General features: G+C 31.5%; 5 protein-coding genes across 12 annotated transcripts; 2 read left to right on the plus strand and 3 right to left on the minus strand.

Moving 5' to 3' along the window:
• Window positions 1–1330: 1330 nt before the first annotated feature.
• LOC117207905 (protein bicaudal D) lies at window positions 1331–9991 on the minus strand. 3 transcript variants are annotated; one of them, XM_033448611.1, is made up of 8 exons: window positions 9527–9991; window positions 9076–9216; window positions 8156–8992; window positions 7916–8062; window positions 7586–7618; window positions 5895–6324; window positions 5553–5807; window positions 1331–4934 (listed from the first exon to the last, which is right to left on the minus strand). In XM_033448611.1, exons 1-8 carry the CDS (start codon window positions 9734–9736, stop codon window positions 4654–4656), a joined length of 2334 nt encoding a protein of 777 aa, XP_033304502.1. In that variant the 5' UTR covers window positions 9737–9991; the 3' UTR covers window positions 1331–4653. The 3 variants fall into 3 exon arrangements, with proteins under 3 accessions (XP_033304502.1, XP_033304501.1, XP_033304503.1); XM_033448610.1 differs by having other exon boundaries at window positions 7562–7618; XM_033448612.1 differs by lacking the exon at window positions 7586–7618.
• Window positions 9992–10948: 957 nt separating this feature from the next.
• LOC117207908 (CCHC-type zinc finger protein CG3800) lies at window positions 10949–15853 on the minus strand. Of its 3 annotated transcripts, none has more exons than XM_033448621.1 (3): window positions 15650–15853; window positions 14271–14524; window positions 10949–14107 (listed from the first exon to the last, which is right to left on the minus strand). In XM_033448621.1, the coding sequence occupies exons 2-3, from the start codon at window positions 14511–14513 to the stop codon at window positions 13883–13885; spliced, it is 468 nt and encodes a 155-aa protein (XP_033304512.1). In that variant the 5' UTR covers window positions 14514–14524; window positions 15650–15853; the 3' UTR covers window positions 10949–13882. The 3 variants fall into 3 exon arrangements, with proteins under 3 accessions (XP_033304512.1, XP_033304514.1, XP_033304513.1); XM_033448623.1 differs by lacking the exon at window positions 15650–15853 and adding an exon at window positions 15279–15414; XM_033448622.1 differs by lacking the exon at window positions 15650–15853 and adding an exon at window positions 15274–15385.
• Window positions 15854–17242: 1389 nt separating this feature from the next.
• LOC117207910 (splicing factor 45) lies at window positions 17243–19340 on the plus strand. Its single transcript, XM_033448625.1, has 5 exons — window positions 17243–17497; window positions 17593–17862; window positions 17933–18244; window positions 18335–18769; window positions 19014–19340. Exons 2-5 carry the CDS (start codon window positions 17746–17748, stop codon window positions 19299–19301), a joined length of 1152 nt encoding a protein of 383 aa, XP_033304516.1. The 5' UTR covers window positions 17243–17497; window positions 17593–17745; the 3' UTR covers window positions 19302–19340.
• A 541-nt stretch (window positions 19341–19881) lies between these two features.
• Window positions 19882–21620, minus strand: LOC117207965 (alpha-1,3/1,6-mannosyltransferase ALG2). Of its 2 annotated transcripts, none has more exons than XM_033448711.1 (3): window positions 21476–21620; window positions 21096–21413; window positions 19882–21021 (listed from the first exon to the last, which is right to left on the minus strand). In XM_033448711.1, exons 2-3 carry the CDS (start codon window positions 21336–21338, stop codon window positions 20041–20043), a joined length of 1224 nt encoding a protein of 407 aa, XP_033304602.1. In that variant the 5' UTR covers window positions 21339–21413; window positions 21476–21620; the 3' UTR covers window positions 19882–20040. The 2 variants fall into 2 exon arrangements, with proteins under 2 accessions (XP_033304602.1, XP_033304603.1); XM_033448712.1 differs by having other exon boundaries at window positions 21498–21618.
• Window positions 21621–22566: 946 nt separating this feature from the next.
• LOC117207966 (malectin-A) lies at window positions 22567–24906 on the plus strand. 3 transcript variants are annotated; one of them, XM_033448716.1, is made up of 5 exons: window positions 22608–22690; window positions 22866–23316; window positions 23413–23595; window positions 23675–23732; window positions 23802–24906. In XM_033448716.1, exons 2-5 carry the CDS (start codon window positions 22960–22962, stop codon window positions 24008–24010), a joined length of 807 nt encoding a protein of 268 aa, XP_033304607.1. In that variant the 5' UTR covers window positions 22608–22690; window positions 22866–22959; the 3' UTR covers window positions 24011–24906. The 3 variants fall into 3 exon arrangements, with proteins under 3 accessions (XP_033304605.1, XP_033304607.1, XP_033304606.1); XM_033448715.1 differs by having other exon boundaries at window positions 22625–22755; XM_033448714.1 differs by having other exon boundaries at window positions 22567–23316.
• The last annotated feature ends 2182 nt before the right edge of the window (window positions 24907–27088 follow it).

The raw sequence follows: 27088 nt of genomic DNA on the forward strand, positions 1-27088 counted from the left end.
TTGCGAAGTGATCACGAGATTTCAACAGCGTTACAGTCAGCTTTATCACAACGGTTTTGTCGATAATACAACGTATCGATATCTGTGTCGATATCGGCATTACTATTCGTATCGATATCGGTATCGATATTTTGGATGTTACAAATATTTACATCCCAAATTTGTTAAGTATTTTAACAATTGGGTATTCAGGTATTTGAGCACTCGAATACATATGTTTTCGGATACTTGGTCTCTCAGTCGTTCAGATACTTCGATATCTCGCTACTTGGCTTTCTTAATGTTCAGGTGCATAAGTATATATTCGTATATATGACATTTAAGTGCATGAATATATGGGTATTTATGTACCTGATTATACACAGGCAATTATAACTACTCAAATACTCGAGGATTTATATATATATGTGTTATTCATCTCGTAAATAATGCCATTTTACTACAATACGTACGTATGTACGAGTATATTAGATACGAATAAACGATTATTTGCCAATAATCAATCGATAACGTATCATCTCTCTTGCCTAAAATTGTTTTGTCCATTAACATATCCTTCAGTAATTTTCCTATTAAATTTGTAAAAAACCTTTTAATAAAACTCCTCTTACAACGACTTTAAACTCAATTCTCAAACAAATCTCGTCACTCTATGGAATATCCAATATTTGCTGAATACTAGAGTACATTAGTAATCGAGTAACTTAATAGTACATATTTGGATATCTAGATGTTCAAATTATTACCTACATGAGCGTGTAAATATGTATTTTAAAGTGCTCGAATACTTCAATACTTGGATACGTCTTGTTATATAATATATGGATTAAAACTTTAACGATGAAAACGCACTTTGTTCCACAAAGGGTTAATATCATACAACATCTGATAGAAATTATTAGAATTAGTATTTTGCTTCGAAACGATTTCGAATCGCCTTTGGACAGCGCGGACGGCAAGGCGAAAAGTTAAGGACGAATTTCTTTACGTTAAGGACGAAGTCGGAAGGAGAATGTAGTAACTAATAACAGTAAGAATAATCGAGAAAGAAAAGAACATTTTTCTCTAGTTCTTTCCTGGCAGTGGCGTGAAGGGAAGGGAAGGGACGGTGGCTTGAGGCTGGCTCGGTTTATGGACATAAATTAGAACTACCTGTGTCTATCGCACGAACTTCGACTTAACAATGTAGTTTTAAATGGAAAAAAGAAATTAATTTACAATAATGTACGTGTAACTTTCACTTGAACATCTACATAATGAAACCAAGGAGAAAACATATACGGCAAATAAGTAATAAAAATAAAAATGGGAAAATAACATAAAACAAAAAGATAATCTTTGAATTTTATTCCATTGATTGTTAGCTAATGTTAACTAAGGGGTAACAAAAACATAAATAAGATTTTCCGTCTCTAGTTGAAACTGTAGACACAGGCAATACAATAACTATACGGTATAAATACAATAATAGTGATAACTGATCAATTGATTGATAGTCAATGAACGATCGATAAATTCTCTTTAGGTACTCATCTGGATTCCGCGACGAAGCTGACAGCAATATCGCAATAATTAATATACAATTGTAATGTTGTTAATAATAATAGTAATAATGACAATAATAATAATAATAATAATAATAACACTAATCATGTTAATAACAAATTTGATTAAAAACGGTTCACAATAAACGTACATGTCATATACATATGCAGGATATACTTCCTTACATAAAAATTTTCACCATGATTCAAAATAAATATTATCCTAATAAAAGCGTACGTCTGATAAATATGAAGCATGTATATATAATAAATATTGCCTTTTCAATTAACGTTGGAGCAGAAGAAACGTTGAGAACTTGCAATTAATATGACTCTCAATAAAAAGCTTGTGAAATTGCACGAATATAACTGCATTTAAATATCCTGCATAATGTACCAAGCACATTATGCTTGTATCTCTACGAAAATATACGCACACACACACGCTCGCGCGCATTTCGATGAATGATTAAAATTTCAATGTAATTAGCGCTGGTAAATCTCGCAGAGACATTAGATGCCCATAAAATACTTTTCTTTTGCTTTCACGAAAATGAAAATTTCGCTTGCATACTGCAACTCAACATCGTACCATTTTATATATACACTCTCCTATTTTTTCTTCTTCATTTACTTTACATTCTGTTTTGACAGAACGAAATGAAAAAAAGATGTATGGATATATATATTTCGAGTGCTACAACAAAAAGTATTGCAACAAATATACAAATGAACAGGATCCTCTGGCACAATAATTTACTAATAATATTAGTTAGCTTACTAACTAATAATATTATTAAGTAAACTAGAATAGTATTAGTGAAATAACAAGTGACAAGTTGTGAATCGTAAACTTCTGTTGCACAAATAGTTTTTATAATTTTACAGTTTTCACTGTTTAAACAGTTTAACTTGACTCGTTCGCTAAAGAAACTTGTTACTGTTGCGCAAGAGAATTAATTAGCATTGGTAACTTGTAACTAGTGATGGGATCAGGTTCGATATGTGCTTAATGCTTATAAATCAGAGTCATATCTAATAGACAAGGTTCGCTTCATGGGGTTCGAATAGTACTCATAACATGTAATGATTCATTCATTGTACTTGTCAAGTATCCGATCTACAAAAGGTATTTTCAAATCTCAGACTGAGTACTCGAGTTTCGAAAATCTACTTACAAGTAGATCGATACTGGAATGAATAAATACTCTTACAAGCACTAATCGAGTCATGAGCGTCAGGAAAGCACCATATATCATATTTATACCTCTGCGAGGCGAATCTACTTCGAATCTGTCGCGTTCAAGTTCGAATCTACTGCGAATCTACACGAAAGTACTGCTTCGTTTTTTCGAAATGCTTATAAACGACTCAAATCTAGTGAATCACTGTTCAAACCTACTTGCGACGTATTTGAACCCATCACTACCTGTATCTTGTAGCTTGGAAAATTTCGCTAATAATATTAGTTCAATTGTGCAAGGAGGCTCGAAAATTTAAGAAATTAAAAAAGTAGCATGCATATTCATAAATAATATATAACCACCTTAGCTTGCATCTGGTAATTAGTTATGTTTCTATCATCAATAACTGTGTCAAGTACTAAAATCCAATATCACTAAAGCAATTATTATGCATTGATCAATACCAAAAAGCACAGCTGCTAGTTAAAAAGAAAATGGTTAAAATAGATAAACAGACATAAATTAACAACAATCAAAATTATTAAATAAAATTATAGTGAATGCAATAATATCGCTAATATATATATAATAATAATAATAACAATAAGAAGCTGCCCAAATTACACAAAATTGATTCGAAGCCTATTTAGGCCAAGTTTTATGAAATACTACAAAAAGATCCTTTCTCACGAAAATAATAAAATCACAAAATACTATCGTATAATAATAATCCATCGAAAAACGAGTCAAAATGCATTGAAAAACAGTGATTGAAATAAAAGTGTGGAATAAAATATAATAAAACTGTTTTCGCACAAATGGTAAAATAATACTTCTTTGTCACGATCAAAGTATATTAATCTGAGAAACTACTTGGAGAATGGGTCCCTAATTCTGTTATTCTGCTACTCTGTACTTTTTTTTCTCAACTCTACACGTCTACGATTTTTTTTTTCCATTCTACTTTGATTATAAACGATTATAAACTCTACGGTCGCGCACAATAATATTGTCTCTATGGTATGCAATGTAAAGTTCTCGTTTTTCTTTTCCTTTGTCTACCTAAAAACAGTATACGTTCATTTTATCATGCATTCTCCTTAATAGAAAAAACTTACTATATAACCATATGAACCATCCATGCGGAATTATTTTCTATATGATTACACAATAATACTCAATATCATACCGAAAGGTGAAAAATATAAATCTAGCTACGAAGAAGAATATACGATTGCTAAACTGTAGAAATAAAAACATTTACAATTAAAATTCCACATTCCGTTAAAGAAAGGACAATCGATTAAAAATCAATTCTAGATATCGATAAGCGTGCTACTCACGAGAATCATTGATCGATTCTACGTGAATAAATCTCCAAGCATAGAATATTTTAGCAACTCTGCAACAATGTCGCCGCATGAAATAAAAATCTTGCACAACAGAAACGCATTCTATGCTTGTTAGACATCTCTACTAACAATATTGGTAACAGGAGGCAGAGATTTCTATCAGTTTCTACGATATGGAGCAACATCGATACAAGAACATATGAACATTTCAAAACTTTTCAAATGTCCTGATCCATGTCCCTTGTAACGCGTATTAGAAAAGCTGTTCTTCGCAACGAGAACAATCTTTAGTCTCTCAACCTTATCAGATGAAGTCGAAATTTGTAAAAATATTCACACGACATAATATATCCATAGTCCTACTCTATATTTGTAGTAAATTGCACGATGAAAAAAATGTTTGTAATGCTAACTTGTTTCCCTGTTCTGCTACTGTGGTAAAAAGTAATCTTGAGCAAGCATAGCTACATTTTTTCTGTAAGAATGCAGATAATGTGACAATAAACAGTAAAAAAGAAAAGTTTAAAATCCTCGTTTTTCTCAGAACAGCTTGCTCCACATCTTCATCATTTTCTAGAAGAAATCTCTGCCTAAATGAGGACGGTTCGTCTGTTGCGACATTCGCATTCTACCTCGTCCATTTGCACTAGTGGCGTGTCTTCGAGTATTCCGTAATTCTCGATCGACCTCCAGTTCCTCCAATTTCATAGTCAAAACGAGTTTTTGCTGCACGGCCAGACGTAACAGGGAATTCAATGTTTTCCTATCGTCTTCTGCAGCGGCTAATTGACGTTGGAGCTCGTCAACTTGTGTCACATATTCTTCGCAACGTGCGGCAAACATCGCACGCAAACCTGAGAAGTGTGGTTAGCAGGTATTAACACCAGATACGAAGAAGCACCATAAAGGTAAATATCAAAAGCATGATAAAGAATTAAGAAATAATGCATTAGTTATATGTAAACGGAAAAATTGTTCGTAAAAATTAACGTAATGAAAATGTAGAATTTAAGAACTATTTTAAGTATTACAAGACGATCAAAGCATAGGAAACTCTTCCCCTAATTGTAATAGATATTAATGATCATTCTTTTAGTAAGTACAGTCAATTTTACAAAAAAAAAAACATTATTTACATGTGAAGGTAGTAAGTATATTATTAACATAATAAGTATTGTTTACATATTAATATATATTTTTGCTATGAAATAAAACAGTATTGTTGATAGCAAACTCCTAATGCCACTGCAAAATCAATTGTAGTGCAACTCATTACAAGCAATAAAATGTACATAAATGCTGGTAATCGCGATTAGTTTTACGTTAATAAGTTAATATACAAATGTTAGAAACACAAAAAATAGAAAAAAAGGATAAATTAACTATACTCTTAAGTGTCATCTTAAGTATTATTACTCTAAACATAATGTATACATTGTTACAAACTTGAATAAACTTCATAATCAACTTACTTGAGAATGTTGCAGCATTTTCTTTTAACATTCTAAGCTCATTTCTCAGTTTCAACATAGTCTCATTAACGATACTCTTCTCATTTTCATATTTGCCCTTCAAATTCGTAAGTGCTACTTCTGCGGTATTCTTGTTCGATTTAAGCACCGTTCTCAAAGTCGCGATTTGCTCGCGTTTAGCCGATAACAAGGCCTTCAATCTAATTACTTGTTCTTGTAAATCTGCTACTTCCGCCTTGTTCTCATTCACTGAACCTGTGATTTGCAATGAAGAAACGGTATATTATAAATTATGCGTCAATTGAATAAGCAAGTAAAAATTACGAAATTGCTCAAACTTACCCTCGCAAACGTTACAGACATTCGACTGCATTCCTTTAACTTTGGAAAGTTCGATCGTATGCTCTACGGCACTTCGAAGGTGTTTTATTTGATCCATCGCAGTTTCTATATGTTTGGCGACTTCTTTCGCTTTACTCAGACTTTCTAAGTCCTTAATTTGAATGTCGGTTTTAAACAAAGTCCGACACCATTCTATCTTTCCATTCTCTTCTTCCTTCTCTGGGACGATCTTCTCGTGATCGAGGACCACCCGTGAAGGAATTTCTCCATTAACGGTGCAAACATGATGATAAAGTTGCGCTAATTCGTCAGAGATATTTTGCAAATCGTTTTGTGCAGAATCAAGAAAACCACCAGCTTCCACTGCAAGTTTTGAGAGAATAGAAATATCGGATTCAAGTTGTACGCTTCTCTGTTCTGTATCTAAAAGCTGAAATACAATAAATAATCTTTATATTCGTATTAACTTTATTTCCCAAAAATAATGCTATTTTTATCATTTGCTGTATATTCATTGCGATTTTATATACAGAGTGTTTCCCGTCTTACCCAACAAATTGCAGACACATAATCTACAAATAAAAATAAGGAGAGAATGTTATATAAGGTTTAAGCGTAATCACTTTATTACAAAGTTGCAAGCAAATATTTAACATAACGTGAATAAACGAAAGATTTGCAGAATCAATTAATCATGACAATAAATAAAATTCTGAATAAATCTGCAATTAATAAATTCCATTATATATCAATATCAAGTTTGTATTAACAAACGAAGGTATTTTAAAATGAGAAATTAATTTTTAAGAGATTATCAGCAACAACATTAGCTATGTGAATAATCTTAAAATATCACATAAAAAGAAGGAAAACATAATCAACCTTTCATATTCTATAATACTGAACTCATTGCTATATATATATATATATATATATATATATATATATATATATATATATATCATGTAGCATTAAATATTTGTAATATACTTTATATATACTTTATAAAATAATATAACTTTGTAGCAAAGCAAAACTTTATATACCACCTCTTTATTATTTTGACTTCTAGATTATAGTTTTATAGCTCGTCGAATAAGAAAGGGGACACTCTGTGTAATATCAGTTTTAAAAACTTCGAGTACAAAATTAGATTGTTTACATATCAAGAAAACAGTACTTGGCAATTGAAATAATTTTTGCAAGACTGTACAAGATTGTATATGTATAGAATGTCTGTTTGAACATCGTGCAAACAGGCTCTGTGAATCTGACTCATGCTACGTTAGATGCAAGTAGAAACGAATAGAAGGAGAGTATTCATTGAATTTTTGTTCCTAAGCACATTCTATTTTAAAGCCACAGTGCATAGCGATTGAGATCCGTACATTTATTCGGGCATTCGATAAAAGAACATTCAAATAGACGCTAATGTGTCAACTCGTTTGTGAAAACAAATGCTAATACATATAAAATTTGTGAAAAAATTCACAAAGGAGTTTATAATTTGTGATATGATATATTCGTCAGTAGCCATAGGAATATGTATAGTTAAATATATGAAATTATCAAAAGCAACGATGAGTTGTTAGGACATTGAAAAGCAATCTGTACGGATCATTAAAGGAGCCAAAAGACAAGTTGTTATTATAATAATTGGTAAATACGTCAAAGGGACCACACGTTCCAACCTTTTCTCGAAGGCTCTTCTCTGACTCGGGGATCTGAAATGCCATAATTTCTATTCAAAGTCTAAATTTTGAATATTAAATGTCATTGTGTCAGAGTCACAGTTTATTGTTGTTATTTACATGTCCCAAATTTTTCATCAATGAAAATTTATTAGATTACCGACTTACATTTCTGTTCTTCATAATAGTTGCCGCAATGTTGCTGTTTATAAATTTGTAAGACAAGAGGCATTATACAAAAATGAAAAAAAAATTAAATGAACGATAATAAAGAGGTAAAAATAAAGAGAATGAAATAAAAAATGAAAACAGTGGTAAAATATTATGTACCTTGTTTCTAAGATTTGTTAATTCTGTACGCAGTTGTTGAGTTGAATCAGATATAGTTAAACCATTTTCTAAGTCAGCCAAATCCTTTTGTAGTTGATTCACTTCACGCGCGGACATAGTGCTCCATTGATGATACTGCATTATCGCCTAAAATAAAACACAAGATTAATACATCAAGTGCAAGATATTATAATACAAGAAATTGAAAACAATTTATTTCAGTATATTTTGTATATATACCTGATTTAACTTATCTAATGTTGTTTCTTCAGTTTGTTTTTCAGGTAACTTGGAGTGAAGGTGATGTAATGACTGCACATGAGCTGCTAGTTGCACTATACGCGCAACAAAGGACTGTAATTCATTCTGACTTTTCTCAACTGCATATTGCGACTCCCGCAAATTTTGCGTAAGATGAGCTTTTTCAGATTCTGCTAATTCTAATTGTTTTTCTAATTTCTTCAATTCATTCAAATGAATCTCAGAGAATAAATCAACTTGCTTATCAGTAGCAGAAGTCCCTGGTTCTTGAGTTTTTAAGTCTGCTTCAATTCTACGTAATGCAGGAGAATCATCTTCCCCATCACTACATATTGTTTGATCTTCTGTAATTCCTCTAATAGAAAGTGCAAGATTGCTAAGATTATAAATTGAGTCGCTATTAATTCTTTGATCCAACTCCTTTTTAAGAGCATATTTTGCTTCGCGCTCAGCTTGTAGAGATTCAAGCGCTTCTTCCATTTGCTTCTCAGCAATCTTTTTTAAATTTGTTAATTCTTCAACTTGACTATTTAGAAGTTCCACTTCTTCTGTCAATCTCCTTATTTCATGTTTGGCACCTTCAAATTCTACTTGACTGGATCTTAAACCAGACACTTGTTTCTGTAATGAAATATTCTCATCTTCCAATTCCGAATAGTCTTGGAGAAGTCGAGCTTCTCGAAATCTACATTCACGTAACATAGTACGTAAGGATTTCCTTTCTGCCTCTGCTTGTTGATGATCTTTTCCAACTTCTTCACGTTCTTGCAACGCATGATCACGTTCTGCTTGCACAAGTTCCAATTCATGACGTAACTAGATAAAATAATATCAAATGATAAACATATGTACATCTCATAGAAATTGTCGTTGTTATGTCTTTTAAAAATAGTACATACCTGTTTGGCTTCATTTTCCAATTCGATGATCTGTGTCTGAAGAGATGTTTCTCTTGCAGCACTTTCGTTAAGAAGAGTCTCTTCTTGTTCTATACCACTTTTGGTAGTTAACTTTGTGGTTGTCTGAAATTTTGCTAAAGCCTAGAAGAATGTAAAAAATAATTATTTGCATAAAAAATTTAATTTAACTAATACCATTTTGAAATTAGAAACTATCTTGATTATAGCAATAAATTTCATACTAATATGCTATCTAATTCAATTAATGCACATTTAATTGCCTTACTAAAGCACGCGGTAATTAATGCCTGATAATTATGATCTGATTTACGAGAAACATATGTTAGAGAAATGGAAAATTAAAAATGCAAATAACCGTTCCAAAAATTTTCGATGAAGTGACAATTAGGTAATTCACGTGTACCAAAATATGAAAGGTAATTGAACTAACCTCTTGCGTGATTTCTAGCTCGTGTTTCGTGTTTTCGTAGAGGGCCTCGAGATCGTTGCATCTTTGTTGCAGGGCGGACTTCTCCTCGAGCAAAGCGAGACCGTATTGAGCAGATTGTATTTTTTCCGTAGAAGCTAAATCTAGTTCCCGTGATAGCCTTTCGATCTCGATCCTGAGTTCCTCTATCGTGACTCCTTCTGTCGTGGCCATTGCTGTGCGCACCGTTTAAGATCAGTTCGCTCCCTTTTCCGTCGAATGCTTTCTTGTCGTTACCGCAAATAAATCGGAGCATCGGCGGTCGTAATGTATTTTGAACGTCAAGGCATCATGCGAATGTTCGTGATGCTATTTTCTTGGCGTGCCCACTTCCCGAAGTCTCACATCTTCCGAATATTCACGACCGTTTGACAGACGTGAGATTAAGGTGAGAGGGCACGGGAAACTCACACAAACCGGATACATATTCCTATACATGTTCCACGTTCCTAGATTCTTATTTCGTTATTCCACCGTTCCGTTCTGTTATACCATCAACATGACATCGTCATTTTTTTAGCGATCGGAATTTTAATAACTTCCTCCAATTCTGGACGAAGAGATTTTTTTCTTACAATCAATTTTTTAAACATTTCAAATATATAGCGAATGAAATTCATTTATACCAAATGATAAAATTATTCATTCTTTTCAAAAGATATCTTTTAGATCTTCATATACATATGAAAGCTTAAGTTACATAAATATTTTAGTTGAAAAATTTTTGGCTATATTGTAAGTTTTAGTAGATTATCATTGTAAATAAATAATTTAAGTGTTTACACGTGTACAGTTTTTTACTACCTTTTGAAACTCGATTCCTTTTCCCAAGACTGTAACATTTATTACTCAAATTTAAAGTTCTATAAAGACATATATAATTATTTAAAATGAGACGCAAAACGAATAAAATTAAAAAAATACTAAAATATTTGGAGAATAATAATCAGCATGCATATAACAAAGTAATTCATTAACTACCTACATTTTACGTCGTTAAATTATCATTTATATAAACAAATAATCGATGCAAAATTATAAATTGGATATTTATCATGCTGATAAATTATACAAGAGAATTTGAACATTACGATACTTATAGTACTTCTATGTACAAGTTAACGAAAAGATATGAAACACTTAAAAAAATTTTGTTTAGTAATATACACAAAGGATTAACGAACTGAAAAGGAAAATTATAGATTTACATTTTATTAATAAGTGATCTCGTCTTTCAACCGAAACATAAATAGTACATGAAGTACATATGTCCATATATCGTACTACACTTCCTTAGTCGTAGATGTAACAATACCCCTCGAAATAATGGGTAAGTGGAATCATATGATAAGCATTATATAGGGAACAGAAAAGAAAAACAAGATCTCGTCTTTGCCTCTCCGTACACATTCTATTTCAAAAATTCAGTTTAAAAACATAACTTCAAATACTCCGCAATCCTTTATTACTTTGCAGCTTATTTTTTTTTCTTCCTCTTCATCCTCTTCTTCATCTTCTTCCTTTAAGTATTAATAGATTAATATAAGTCGAGCCGTGATTCGGCCGTACACGGATCGAATTAGTTCATACACTGTAACAGTCGTATTCTTTACAATATTCGTACGTAAGTCTTGTAGCAGAGACAAAAGCGCAGGTGCCCTATTCGCACTCGTTTTTAATGCTCGTCTGAACCTCCGGTGCCACCAATGAACCTCACATCTAAATCGTATATCTTCAAAGTGTGCTTTCCCTCTCATCGACATCCTACATAGTAAGACATCGGTTGCTTTTCTTTTTGTCTCTATTTTTCTTCTTACACGATATATTATATATAAAATATATATTATATATTATATATATTATATATATTATATATCCGTGTGCATATACACATTGAAATCGTATAACATATCGGTTACAGAAACAAAGAACAAAATTACTTTCTTACACGGATTTTTACTCGGTCGTCCCTTTACAACTCATGTATCCAATGAAAGCACCAAAGATCCATTACGGTCCATTAGCGAAATATAATTTTTTTGATCCTCCAAATCTCGTCAGACGCACTAGTGCACTGATTACAACTACCAAAATCATGTATGAGATCGGCTTAAGTCCCGAACAGTTAAGTGTATAAAATGTTGCAGGACACCTCTACTACGCGATACACAACGCACAAGGCGCTTTTCTTTAGTTCCACCAAGTCAGGCACGCCTGGCTTCTGAACATTAATACACATTGTCGCTGCTGGTAAAAGCATCAATTTTCCTGTATACACGTAGTGCACGTGGCCATTCGTGGTCATCATCTACTGAATAATTTTAAAAAGAATATCCATTAAAAGTTATACGGCTACATGAATGGACGCGTGCACGACATGTTCACGCCAAATCTACCTAGACTAAACATAGATCCGTGAACGATCTTAATTTAAATTGAACCGTTCGTTCGGTAGAACGATTTTCAATCAAAATATTAGGGATTTAATCAATTTATATATCCCAACAACACTGCTCGCATTTATAAACACGGCATCACCGTTCTCGAATTTAACTGCAGTCTATTTCGTTTGTCATTAGACACGTTCATTTTCTTTTATCACCTTCTTTCTTTTTTCATTTTTCTTTTTTTAGAAAAAATCTTGCATACTTTGTACTTGTAATAACATAATAGTCTGCTAGTACCATGTTCGGAAAGATATTTCCAAATCCGCAACATTTTCTTTTCTTTTCTTTTTTATCACCTCATGATTTTCAGTAAATGTGTTCGACAAGAAAAAAAATTACTAGACAAATTGTATCTATAAAATTTCGTTCTACAACTTATAAAAAACATTAATTTAATACTTTATACATGAAAATATAATTTGTTCCTGTTTTTCTGTGATGTATAAATAAGAGAATCATCGGAATTAGTCACCAGCAACGACCAGAGTATATCTAGCTTTTTACAGTACAAAATACAGCTCCTGGCACATATGTATGTATATATGTATACACATATGCGCATATATATATATATACATATACCTAGTAACGAAATATTTCACCATATGTAAGGATATACTAAGGCAAAGTGCAACTGCATCCTTTGAAAGTTCATAACAATCACTGACAATATGAACAATGGTGACCACCTGCATAACAATTATGATTGTACATACAAAATGTGCAAATTTGTATAGACCTCTGTGTTTATATGTATATATACATATATACGTTGTGATGATCATTGACGACCATACCGAGGTAATTGCATTCATTTTCGCTTAAAGAATCTGACATACAATGCATATATATTTTGCCCTGGTTTATGAGAATCTAAGATGATATTTCGAGTATAACTGTATATAAACTCGTAAACACTGACAATCTTACAATTGTGCAACTTTTGTTGATGTCTGAAACTAAGTCTGTTATAAAATAATAGTACAACGATCCTCATTACATCCTTACACATTAAAAATTGGCGTTACTAAACCTTACTTATATGTATTCAGGGCCGGCATGTTCACTTCCTTTCCCATTACTTCTGAACTTTTTTTTCTTCTTAACTCGAGTTGCTAGAGAGTTCGAGAGGGAGGACCGGATACAAGATGCGTGGATGTGAGAAAGGAACATAAATTTGATTTATTACGATTTTTTTCATAGTCATTATATATCCCTTTCTTATGTCAAACGGCTATCCATTTATAATTCAATGGGCTGATAATATTTCCTCCCTCAATATGAATTACCAACAAATATCTCAAATTCCATCAGCTGAAGCTGACAAAATATGTCATAAATGCTGCACTTGTAAAATTTCTTTTATGAAATATATTAAGAGTCCATACATCTTGCATCACAAAATAATACGCGTACGAGATAGTTTGAAGGTCAGGGGACAGAGGATTCATGTCTCTACTCTAATTCAATCGAATGTTTATAATATTATTACATCGTATAGTGTGTATTCATGTAATGCTGGATGTGTCCTATGTGTAAATGTACTTTGTGCGCGCGCACGCATGTATAGTGTAATGTAACAGCAATAAAATAAAAAAAATAAAAAAAAAACAGAGACATCATAAGAAAAAACCCTTGCGAAGAGAACAACGACATGTAGAAGGGGAGGGAAACTAGGAATAAAATGGGCTTCCGGGAGTTGGGCATGGAGAGATGGAAATTCGAACGACTATGACAAAACTCATTTTTAGCAATTATACGCATCAACGAGACATACGTTCGCACATCCCTACCTAGCTACAATCCCCGGTAGTAGCGCGCGCGACGGTAAACGGCTTATCGTTAAGCGAGCGGCACGGATTCCGGTTATCTCCTACTTTCTGTCATCCTGATCACATTCGCGGCTTAAATGACCAGGCTTGCCACAAGTATAGCATGCTTTTCCTCCGACTTCAGTGCAGTTACGAGCAAAATGACCTGTTTTATTACAATTATAGCAACTTTGCATTCCAAAACGTCCAGAATCATTACCACCCTCGGGGCAGCTACGTGCCATATGACCAGTCTTGTTGCAGTTATAACAGCTCATTTCAGGCCCCTGTTAAAAGCATTCTAGGTTACAATATTATTTTATCGATAATATACTGCATGAAATCTTGCAATATATTAATATATGTAAAATAAACAAATGTGATGCTAAAAATTGATATAGTAACATAAACATATGAAAAGAAAGATAAAATTCGGAAAATTATAGTAACCTGTTGACAGTCTTTTGCAATGTGCCCTACACCTTGGCAACGGTAGCAAAGGTCTTGATCTTCTTTACATTCTCGTGCAAAGTGTCCAAATTGGTTACACTTGTAGCACTTGTCACGACCACGGGCAAAGCCACCTTCTCGATCACGGCCACGGTCACCTCTACCTCCACCTCCACCACCTTGTGGACACTCCCGTGCATAGTGACCCATTCGGTTACATTTATAACAAGCACTTGAACTCATTTTCTATAAATCTACAACAAAAATTAAACAACATATTAATATACACACATGCATATGTATTGATATACTAACATCTTTTTTAATACACTAATAGTAAATTCAATTTTAAGTGATATATAAATTACATTACATATATAGATATGAAATGGCTACACACATATATGAAAAAATTATGTTGGTATTTAAATTAGAACATATTACCCAATCCAACATAATGCTAAAATATTACAATAAATAAGATATTAAAATAATTATGGAATATAGTTTAAAACTTTGTTAAAGACTTTAAATTATTACATATTCACTAATGATCTAATAAACATCTATAATGCAAAAGTATATACTAATTAGACAATATATTGATATACATATCTTCCAAATATTATATGGAACGAAATGAAGAATAAAATGGGGAAAACAAGATACTAAAACTGTACCAGATTGCTAAAAAAAGTTATAAAAGAGAAAAAGGCAAAAAAGATGAGGAAATATTTCAAAAATATACACTCTTTATCATAAATCTCGAAATATTAGGAAAATTATAATATACAATTGGCAACGTATTCGGAAAAATACAATAAGCTATTTTAAATAACAATATAAAATGGCATCGTGTATCCAATCCATCCTAGGTACGAGTACGTAGAATGCACGTGTTTGAGGGAAGCGTCGTGCACGCGGAAGCAGTTTCCTTATTTAAAAAATACTAGGTAACACGACAACATTCTACCAGAAAAGTAATATTCAAATCATTATGTACAAAACCCTGAGAAATCGCCGTCTATCGTACAACGTGGCTCTCTTGCCCCCACTTTGCAGTGGTGGTACGCAAGTACGCCACGGCGCGAAGATGGCATCCGAGACTGACGCCGTACTGCGCTTTTTTTGCCTGGCCAAAGAAAAGATCGTCGAGGGCGAGGTATACATATACGATCGTGCACAAAACCCGCCGTATCGTACGATGGAAAGAAATTTTCTCCGCGATGCGGCGAAACGAAATAAAATCCTCATTTACTAGTAGAATGAGGAATTGAACCAACGAAGTCGAGGACCACGTGTGGAATCACAGAGAAAGAACCGCGGACCCGCTATCGCGACATATATTATTATTCTTTAGCGACGACATAGCGACTTACCTCCGGTGCTTGATGGAATCGCACAATAAATCCTCCTCTCGTTGGTCTTTACCGACACGTCAGGAACAATGGGTCCGCGGGAAGTACTGTTTTCCTGGGAAAACTCGAACCGATACTCAGCCGAATGACTGCGGCGACCATTGACTACGGGAAGGAAGATCAGCCAGCCAATCGTAGCTACGTTGCCCGCCAAACTCTGTTGCAACCATAGACATAAGAAACATAGACCATTGGTACCAAATAAAGAAAATGATCCTCGTTGAAAAAGAGATAGAGATATTTAACGTACTCTCTCTTTCTTTTTCTAACGGATATTTGCTTCGCCTATAGAAAGAGAAAGGTTGACTTCGCAATTTATTTCTATCTCTTTTTCAATAAGGCTCATTTTCTTCACACACTATCCGCGATCTATACTTCTTATATCTATGGTTACAACAATGGACGCCACTTCCCCTACTGCGGCTATCGTAATCAAGTTGAACAACAAAATTATTTATTTATTAATATTTTTACCGAAATTATCATTTTAGTTATCGCATAATGCATTAATTATTTATTAAAATATGTAGTTTTTCGTGTAAACATCAATCACCGACAAAATTGAAGAAGGCAAATATGATTTTCAGAATATCGCTGGTGATCAACCTCGACATCTATTGGTTCAATATCTTCGAAATTGCGTTGATAACTTATTTCAACCAATCACCTAATGCAGCTGGAATACACCGAAATTACATTCAATTTGAAAAGAGTTCATACAAAATGCGAACCTCTACGTCTTATTAAAAAATGATAAAATAAAATTGATTTTAAAAATAGAATTGTAGTTTTGATATCGTTGGTAGTATATCAAGTAAAAAATAAGTGGTCTGTAATAAAAGCAGATAATAATTTGTATGTATTAAACAAACAATGTTTTATATATATATATATATATATATATGGAGATCATTACATATCCGTCGCTTATTGGAAGACGTGATTTATAAATTTCACATTTTATAATATGCACATGGAGTAATGCAGAAACATAAGTACAAAATTTTAAGAATATATTAAGACTTTCTCTAATAATTGTCTCTAATAAATGTCTCTTTATGTAATGTTTGTATAAAACTTGATAAAAAATATAATACTGATAGTTGTTAACTATAAGCAATAAATATATGTTATCCTAAATATTATGTATTTAAAAATAAATTTATTCATACAATAAAAATTAGAAAATTATGAAAATACAATATGTAAAACGTATTTTTTATTACATATTATAGTATATTTACTCATGTAAGCCATTATTGAGACAAATTATTACTTATGAAAACTACGTTTATAAATGATAAATAATGTTCAATGTAATTGTTTCATAGTAATTTTATTTATAAAATGAGTATCTGTGAAAAGTTATAACACTATACTTCAATATTGATACTCATTTACTTTGAAAAAATCAATTTAAAAGTGCATTCGTATCATTTAAAACAATTAATGTTTCTAACAAATATATATTAAATTATTGCCAACATTTGTATATTGGATATACATATATTCATATCGTTGCCTTGTTTACTCTACTTTTTAGATCCTAAATTTTTTACTGTATGATAATAACCTACAAATATAACCTACAATTTTTCGGCTTTATCTCATTTTTATTTTTTGTCAACTCTCTCTTGAAGTTTGATTGTATTTGTACATATATTCCTAGTAAACAAGTGCATGAGATCAGCGAAGGTGCTATGAATTATTAAGCTTTAATAATAACTGTGGAAATAAAAGTCGTATAAGATATTTTTTCTTAAAAATCGTTTATTCTGATTACGCATACGTATGTATGTACTAGGAGAAGTAAGTATATCCACTGTGTGAAATATTAAAATATTTGAAAAATGTTAAATTGGTACAACTTTATAATTAAACAGTGTTTTCAATTTTAATTGCAGAATTAAATAATATACATTTTAAAGCTGTTTCAAATTGTATTTGTTTGGTACGCAATCGTTTGTTAGTACTTCGGTAGTACATGATAATTTAAGGTTAAGTGTAGTATGTTTTAATAAATACATTCGTAATATATAAAAATTAAATTAAAGACAATGTCTCTATACGACGATTTTGACAAACACAGAACGTCGGAAAAAGTAGTTGGATGGTCATCTAGTATCAAATTATTACAATCTCAACTACAACTAAAAAAGGCTGCTACTACACAGGTATGTGATCTTCTATAACAATGACTAGATGATAGTGGTATTTAATATTATTGCTGTACCATATTTTTAGCCAAAACGCGAACAATATAGAAAAGCAACAGCAGTATTAGCACCTGTGATAGATTTAAAGTCAAAAGCCAATCGGAACACAGAAAGAGAAGACGATGGGCCACATAATAATCCACTCTCTTCTGGTACTGTTAGCAGTATTGGAGTAGGAGGTGAATTTGATTGGAATGTAATAAATGAATATGATCCTATGTGGCCTAATGAATATGACAAAGTTGTTAAAGAACTAAGAGATTTACGTGATAGAGAACACGATCAAGAGACTGAAATGCGTAAACGTAGACGAGACAGTTCACGTTTTGAAGATACACAGGTAATATATTAAGTTCACTATATATATAACTGAGAAAAATAGAATGTGTGGTTCACATATTTTTACAAATAATGTGCATATTTGCTTCAGGCTTCCTCTGGGAATAGTACAATGATTCCCCCTGAAAGAGATGAGGAAAGAACTCCTACATCAAGAGGTATTGCCGGGGGAGCAGCTATAGCACCACCACCTTCCCTACAAGAATCTTCTGAGCTTCCACCTCCAACACAACCAAGACCACCAACTAGTATAGGTTATGCTACATCATCAGTAGCAGCAAAAATAATGGCTAAATATGGTTTCAAAGAAGGACAAGGACTTGGTAAAAAGGAACAAGGAATGTCTGTTGCTTTACAAGTAGAAAAAACTAGTAAACGAGGTGGAAGGATTGTTGGAGAAAGAGAACAACTTATGCCACCACCACCACCTGTTGCTGTTTCTCCACCTCCAACACAACAGCAAGTTCCACCTTTACAACCTTCGGAAGAACCCAGCATTACTGAAATAATGAAATGTCCAAGTAAGGTAAGAAAAAAATTAATTTCATTTGAGTCTTATAGTATTAGTATTTGAGTATGGTATTTGAGATTCAAGTTTAATAATAATATTTTTACTTCGTGAAGTTATAATTCTCATGAAGTTTTTAATTTTTACGTAAATTTGTGCATAAAGTATAGAAAAGTAAATATATTTTTTGTAAAATATACATCAAAAGGAACACAATACATATGTTAAAACATTTTCTATTACAAAATATATTATTAATTAGGTTGTATTATTACGTAATATGGTTGGTCCCGGAGAAGTGGATGATGATCTTGAACCTGAAGTTAAAGACGAATGTAATACGAAATATGGCGATGTAGCGCGTGTTATTATTCATGAAGTAACAGAAGCTGCTCCAGAAGAAGCTGTTAGAATCTTCGTGGAATTTAAGAGAATAGAAAGTGCTATTAAAGCTGTGGTTGATTTAAATGGACGGTTTTTCGGTGGAAGACAAGTCAAAGCAGGTTTTTATTCCAGTGAAAAACTTGATAGTTTACAATTAATGGACTAACTTCTTATTTTTAGATTTTACCTAATAAATACAACTTAAGAAAGACAATAACATGAAATTAATATACTGATTATTATGTTGAAAACTATATAATATATTGCAGTTTTGTTGAAACATTCGTGTTAAATAACATTATGAAACTTATGATTATTTAATTTAAAATTACATAATAGTCAATATATTGAGCAATTTTTCAATTTATATCCTGTTATAAACGTAATAGGTTGCAATTTATTTATATGTATATATAAACGGTTTTTATATCTGCTCTTGATAGATCATTGCTGTTGTTTTACCAAATTTAATATAAATTGTGTACACAATAAATATAGGTAATAAATAAAAAAAATTTATAATTCCGCATATATAATAAATAAAAATATTAATTAAGCTTAAGTCTTCAATATTTTAAAATGAAAATTAATATTTTAAAATATTTTAAAAAGTGAATAATATGAAAAAAAGGAACATAACTTTTTTGTGATTTCACAAAATAAAATAATGATTATATTAGCAAATAATGTAGCGAATTATAATTCACATATTAAAAATTTGGTAATTAAGAAAATATTGCGATTGATACAATCAATATATTTTACTACGAAATTTAAAATCGTATAATATGATTCTCATTTCTTTGTTAATTTTTCTCATTAATTTACGTCATAAAGAATATATAGTAAAATTGTAACAATTTAAATTTTTATCTGCTATGTATAAAAGTTCAATAATTACAATTTTACTTTACTTTCTTATTGTCAATTAAGTCTTCAATTGTTTTGTTCAATTGAGCACTAAATGCAGCAGAACTGAAAGTTTCCATAAATCTAACTTTGCCTGCATCACCAAATTGCTGAACATATTCTGGATTTTTAATTAAATCAGCTATTTTCAGAGCAAATGCATCACCAGATAAATCAACCAAAAATCCAGTAATTCCAGAAACAACAGATTCTTTTGGACCACCAGAATTATGTGCAATTACTGGTTTACTCATGTACATTGCTTCAAGTGGTACAATACCAAAATGTTCATTTGGAGGCGTATATAATAAAACCATACAATGATATAAAATAGATACTTTATCAATATCCGAAGGAGAACGAAGAAATATTATTTTATCTGTAACATTTAGCTCATCAGCAAGACCTATTAATTCCAAATAATGTTCTACATTTTCTTCAACTCTTTTATCATATCCACCAGCCATAATTAAATATACTTTTTTGTATTCTTCTTCTTTTAAGTACTTTTTGAGCTCTGCTAGTGCTTCTATTGCTAGGCCCAAATTTTTTTTACGTTCATATCTGTTGATAGATAGTAATATAGTACTATTTGGTGGTAACTTTTTATCAAGTACTCTTTCTAAGGGTATTATTCGAGCTTTATCAAAATAGTCTGTATTGATAGAGGGATATAAAACCTCAGGTTCAATAGTTAATCTCTTAAAAGTGTCCTTAAACACTGAACGTGTATATAGACTATTTACAAATATTTTATGTGCCATTCCAGTTGTTATTTCTTCCAGATAATTAAGGGGTATACGATACAATTGTTTACTAAGACCCTCTGGCCGTGAAAGTAATTGATCTGGATAATGACAATAAAAAATTATGTATGGAATTCGTAACCGAAGAATAGGGATGCATGCAGAAACTAGATCACAGAATACAATGTCTGGTCGATTTTCACAAAAAACGATGTAGCTAGCTGCATATATCTAGAAAAAAATACAACACAGTATGTGAAAATCATCTATACACATATGTCTTATTTCTTAAGAAATGAGCTCACCATACGAATATAAGCAAAAAGTGCAAAGAATCTACCCAAGATATGCCTGGGCAACCAACTTCCAACAACTGTAACAGGAATTGTTCCATCTTTTGTTTCAGAGAAACAATGTTCCGAATCGTGATGAGTTGTCACGAAATTAACCTCATAACCTTGTTTTTTTAAAGATAATGCAGCATCAACTACCAATCTTTCTGCTCCTCCTATGCCAAGATCCGGATGTAAAAATGTTACTCGTGTCATTTTTATCAATATATTGACATTAAAAATATTATTTGTTGTGGAAAATAGCTCAATACTGTTCACGATACTACCGGCCTGTAACGTAATTAATAATAATAATAATAAACCCACAATCATATATATATACAAGTACCTACACGTTCCTCCCACTAAACATACCGGAGGAAGAAATATGAATTTCGTTCGACCGTTCGACTGTTAGAGACGGAAATAAGTGAAGCCTACTTCTGACAGAATTTTTCTCATATGCATCGGTGATCTCCCTACTCTTGTTAGTCTCTGATCAGAGCATAGTACAACATAGTACAACAATAGTATCTGATAGTACATATTTCTCATGAATAGTACATATTTCTTCGTGTCTTTTCCTATACCACGGTTATAAAAATATTAATTGTTGCCCACTATTTCGTCCGTATAAAACTGATATGAATTTAATTTCGCGATTCTAAGCTTACTATCATTTGTGATAGAAATCAATATAGTAAATAGTATTCAAGAAATATTTGTAGGAAGTAACTATCAACTGTCGGTGAAACAAAGCGCAATCGTGCAGAGAAAACCAAGCTGCTTTAATCTGATTTCGATTTAATCTGATCGCATTATGCTCATTTTTCGGTTCCTTGAGAAGTAAGCGTAATAAAATATAGCTTATATCTATCTGGAGCAAATTTTGTGTATTTTCCAACAATGAAAAAATTATCTAAGTCGATTGAATAGTTTCTGAGATAACCTTGGACACAGACACATACCTACGTATAAACTACCTCTCTTTATAATTTAATATAGGCAAACTACATAGGTACATATAAGTATCAAACGTGGTATGAATCATGTTTCGTTAGTATTCATATATCAATAAAAAAGTTTGCACATTTTATCACAAACGAAATCATTATTTGAAAGTATACTGTGTGGTAGAATTCTCGCTGTTTTAGTTTCATAGAAAACATTGATAATATTCATAACAACATAAACAATTTGGCTTCTACTTCACTCACAGAAGAAATGAATAATTGACTTATATGATTAGTACTTCGTTATAAATATAGAAGATATAAAAGTATTTAAATGAAATTTATATACAAGGCGTCCAAGTTTCTATGGAGGATGATGATTTGCAGAATATGTATCAAGAACCATTTAAGAAAAATCGTAATAATATATATTTATACCAGATAAATTGTCTTCCATTAAATAAATATAAAAGTTTGGTGTATATTTTGTGGAGATTAAATCTTTATTGATATGAAACATTATATTTTGTAGCATATCACTAAAGGCAGTTTCATGTGCGCACCTAACAATGTGTTCACCAGCCACGTAAACTAACGTGACTATATCAATACATGGTTAGAAACATATACATAATTCGTGACCTAATAGTAATGATATTTGTTGACAAAACAGATAGAGTGTAATACTTTGATTTTTCTCAATACAGAATATAATTCAATCGAATAATATAAACATTTCTTTAAGTATAATATAAACATGTTGCTAGCTTTAAATGTCTCGCTATTTTAGATATAACCTCATTTGCCGGTTAGTGATCATTTTAAGAAGTTATGATTATATTTTTGCACAGAGACAGTTGAACATTATTATTTAATAAATAAAAATGGCTGTGTTATGGGAAGTATACTTTCTGACAATATCAACGTTATTATTTGTACTTTGTGTACAAAGTTTGCAAAGTTTAGAAGTAATATATGCAATAAATGCTGGTGGAGAAGCACATACTGATAGTTATGGAATTCGTTATACCAAAGATCCTTTAATGAGTAAAGTTGGAACAGGATCCGATTATGGCAAGCAGTTAATTATTGGACGAGTAAATGCAGTTGATCAGATCTTATACCAAACTGAACGATATCATCATAGTACATTTGGATATGATATTCCAATCAGCGAGGATGGAGATTATGTTATGATATTAAAGTTCTGCGAAGTTTATTTCAACTCTCCTAATATGAAGGTAACATTTAGTTTTGTAATTACGACGTGATACTAAATAATTTCTTATTACTGAATATGATTTTAACAGAGTACTGTTTTCTGAAACATGTTTTAGGTGTTTGATGTTGTCTTAAATGGAGATCATACCGTTGTTACTGACTTAGATATCTTTGAGAGAGTTGGACGTGGTGTAGCACATGATGAATATATTCCATTTAAAGTTCAAGCTGGGAAATTAATATACAATGATGAAGAGTCCGATATATTAGCTGGAAAAATTAGAGTTGAATTTATAAAAGTATTATACTTATATTTATTTTTCATTTATACAATTTAATCCAACTATGAGTACATTAACCTTTGATAATTAATTGTAGGGTTACAGAGACAACCCAAAGATAAACGCTATTGCTGTAGTAAAAGGAAATATGGAAGGTATTATCTAAATTTGTGATATTTAAGAGCTTCTAAAGTAAATGTTATAACTATGTCGATGTTATTTAGATGTACCACAGTTGGGCCCGATTCCTCAAGAACCGGAAGAATATCACAATATACAAGAAGATGAGGAGGAGTCTACAGTTCGTAGTCGACATACAAGTGGCCCCAGAACTCCAGATCCTTATTCAATCGATGATTCCTCAGTAATGTTACCAGTCTTTGTAGCTCTTGGGGCATTTATTCCTTTACTATTTTGCCTATGTAAACTATAGGCTAAGTAAAAATTTTTGCACATGAATGCCTTGTACTTAAAGACGATAGTGTTCTAATCAGTTTAGGTAAATTTAGCACATGGAGAGTTGGCAATATATATATGTATATGTTGGCCGTGTAAATAGTGGGAACATTTTTGATTTTGAGCTATGTCATCGAATTTCATTACAGCTGTTTATTATTAATTTAATCGAATGAAAATGACTAAATATGTTTTTATACAATGGATAATTCAAATTAAGAATGAAATTAAGAACTTGGGAAAGACGAGGAGTTGTTTAGTCATGACTTTTGTTGTCACTATAATGTGTTCATTCGTAAGTTATTTAATTTTTAACTATAGGAGTGGAATAATAGTTTGCACAAAAGTTGACACGTGTTATCTTTTTCTTTTTATATATAATTCCGTGTACTCTTAATACATTAAAGATATATATTTATTAATTTTAGAAAGGCTTGTAATCTAGTATTTATGAAGGATTACATCGAATTCTGATTGTAATTGTTTTTTAGAAATAATATTATAGAAAAAAAACGGAGGGAAAGTAATATATATAAGAGTATGCAGTACAATAAACCTAAATATTTTGTTCAAATAAATGTGTTTAAATTTAGTATAAATTCACACACAATGTTATAATCGAATTTTGTAATTGATATATTGTAGCAAGTGAATTAAATTATTTCAATTAGACCTTTAATATCTTTTATACGAGGAAAATTTATGTACTTTTATATTCGGTATATTGGTTACATTTTGTCAAATTGTGTGCTTTTATAAAACGTATGTCGATTACATGTGAAAAAATTGGAATGAATCCAACAATCTGTCAAATACCAAAGTGATTTCAGTCTTTGGCAAATGAGAGGAAATAAAGCTGTTATTATTGTCCAATAGAATTGTTTCCTTCTCACACATTATTTTATAATCCTCTATTTTTTTTACAAGCTTTTTTTAGTATATTCGCTTTGTCGCCACGATAATTTATTATAATAATTCGTATCAAGCATTCTTTAAATTGGAACAAAATCCTGTTGTTTTTAAATTTTTCTTATTTTAATTTTTATTAATCAGAAAAATATACATACATGTTTTGTTTATTTTGGGAATAGGAACTGAAGAAGGAATTATTTTATTTTATTTAAATTTTGCATAATTTTTTGAATTGTAATAGATCATTAGCTAAATACAAAATTTATATCGAAATGATAGAAAAAGACTAAGATTTGAAACAGTAAATTTTACAATGAGATATAAAATATATGTACATACATACAATTGGAAAGCTACTTATACTATTATTCTCTGTAAAAAAAATTATACAAGCTAGTCCATATAGTCGTATATAGGGTACAGTTTTATTAAGTTTTGTAATAAGATGTAGTTACGTATTTATATAGCGAGAAAAAGTAATTTCTAATCTTAATTTCTGAGTTATTGCAATTAAAAATAAGGAATATTTAAATGTTTCGGAATTATATTAGTACGAAAAAGCAATGAAAGATGGAAACTAAAAAAGATGGAAGAGAGAAAAAATGAGTACAATCATGAACAAAAATGAATTATATCGATACCGTTATTTATTACTAATATATTTAATATTATATAATGTATAATATTTTTCGAATAGGGGTTTAGAAAATAGAAACATAAAATTGATAACTGATAGTACGAAGTTAGCGAAAGAGGATCGATGATTCTGTTTTACCGTAAAACCACCTCAGGGTATGGTTGATGATCGAAGATGTGATTTGCACCGATGAACAGAAGGAAGCACTTACAAGTTAAATTGACCTTCAAATAGTGAAAAGTAATACACGCGCGTATATATGTATATAGAGTGGCGTATTATTTAATGGGAATAAACTCATTCATCCTATATGAAGGAAAGATCACGTGACCTCTGATCGTTTAGATAGAGTCAAAGAGAAGACGAAACTGATATATAGTCATCATTGAAAGTTAATTACTGATTCAAGGCTGTACTTATATCTCTGAAGTTTCAAACTCTAAGTTTCGAGTAGCATTCATCTTTCGAGAAGGAAAACCAAAATTATAATTTCGTATGGAACATGCTTGAATAGTCGTTCATCTTTTATAATTCATTGAACAAGTTATTAATCATTCGGTTAAATACCCAAATACTAACACAAAAACAGAGAATTATTAATTAAGGAAACATATATATACTCGCGTACAACATTATAGTATTATAGAAACATACATATGTACAAACGCATTAGCAGATAAGACTTAGAATAACGAAAGAAATTGAGCTAGAGGTATAGTTCTAACCAATAAATTAAGTTAGAAACAAAATGTATCAAACGTGCCCATACTCAAAACAGATTGTAATAGGCACAAGCCTCGATACAATACGATATAACGTTGATCGTTTCGCTGAAAATAAAACTTACTGATGCAATTTTTCACTTTCCATCGCAATTGTATGCATATGTATGTATGTAGATGTATTTTAGTGGTTTGGCTCATCAGCCTACGCAATGGTGGGGATGCTCGAAGCTAGAGGGCCTTATCGTTAGGTATCTATTGCCGATTGTTGTGTCAGCAACAACGCTATGGCGATCAAGCTTTGCGATTGTATTTCTAATTTGAGGATAGTTTTTGGGGCTTTTCGATTCATTACACTTGCAGTTTATACCGCTCACTTTTCGGTGTCATTTTTCTTCTGATGATTATGGGAAACTTCTTTTTAAAAAAATAGAACCCGATGTACTATTCAAAGAAAGGTAGTGTGCCAGTGGCAACGTAAAATAAAACGCAGAACAGATGCGTGGATCGCTCATCTTTATCGGTCAATAAGAACGCGATGGGTCAATAAAAGATGTTCTGCGATGCAATAAGATCCGAATATTGAGTACGGGCATGATGGATGGGTGTATAACACACTACATATTAACGTAGTGTACGAAGAGGCTCTGGGATAAATTTATAAACAAATAGACCCGAGCAACAACTAGTCCGTATACGAAAAGAGAAAGAAACAGAAAGGATGATAATATGAGAAACATAAATAAAAGAATATGCGGGTTTTGTTTTACACCGTAATGTTATT

The sequence above is a fragment of the Bombus bifarius genome, unplaced genomic scaffold (genome assembly GCF_011952205.1).
Source record: "Bombus bifarius isolate JDL3187 unplaced genomic scaffold, Bbif_JDL3187 scf7180000008047, whole genome shotgun sequence".
Classification (NCBI taxonomy): Eukaryota; Metazoa; Arthropoda; class Insecta; order Hymenoptera; family Apidae; genus Bombus; species Bombus bifarius.

Bases quoted from the DNA above. Each gene is read 5' to 3' on its own strand.
- LOC117207908 (XM_033448621.1), bottom strand. From the start codon at position 14,513: ATGAGTTCAAGTGCTTGTTATAAATGTAACCGAATGGGTCACTATGCA. The intron at 14,108-14,270 runs GTTACTATAATT...TGCTTTTAACAG, and splicing joins TTGCAAAAGACTGTCAACAG to GGGCCTGAAATGAGCTGTTA.
- LOC117207965 (XM_033448711.1), bottom strand. From the start codon at position 21,338: ATGACACGAGTAACATTTTTACATCCGGATCTTGGCATAGGAGGAGCA. The intron at 21,022-21,095 runs GTGAGCTCATTT...ATTTTTTTCTAG, and splicing joins TTTTTGCTTATATTCGTATG to ATATATGCAGCTAGCTACAT.
- LOC117207966 (XM_033448714.1), top strand. From the start codon at position 22,960: ATGGCTGTGTTATGGGAAGTATACTTTCTGACAATATCAACGTTATTA. The intron at 23,596-23,674 runs GTATTATACTTA...AATTAATTGTAG, and splicing joins TTAGAGTTGAATTTATAAAA to GGTTACAGAGACAACCCAAA. The intron at 23,733-23,801 runs GTATTATCTAAA...GATGTTATTTAG, and splicing joins AGTAAAAGGAAATATGGAAG to ATGTACCACAGTTGGGCCCG.
- LOC117207905 (XM_033448610.1), bottom strand. From the start codon at position 9,736: ATGGCCACGACAGAAGGAGTCACGATAGAGGAACTCAGGATCGAGATC. The intron at 9,217-9,526 runs GTTAGTTCAATT...ACATTCTTCTAG, and splicing joins AGCTAGAAATCACGCAAGAG to GCTTTAGCAAAATTTCAGAC. The intron at 6,325-7,561 runs GTATTTACCAAT...ATTGTATTTCAG, and splicing joins GAACGTGTGGTCCCTTTGAC to CTTTTAGATACAGAACAGAG.
- LOC117207910 (XM_033448625.1), top strand. From the start codon at position 17,746: ATGTCTCTATACGACGATTTTGACAAACACAGAACGTCGGAAAAAGTA. The intron at 17,863-17,932 runs GTATGTGATCTT...CCATATTTTTAG, and splicing joins AAAAGGCTGCTACTACACAG to CCAAAACGCGAACAATATAG. The intron at 18,245-18,334 runs GTAATATATTAA...TATTTGCTTCAG, and splicing joins CACGTTTTGAAGATACACAG to GCTTCCTCTGGGAATAGTAC.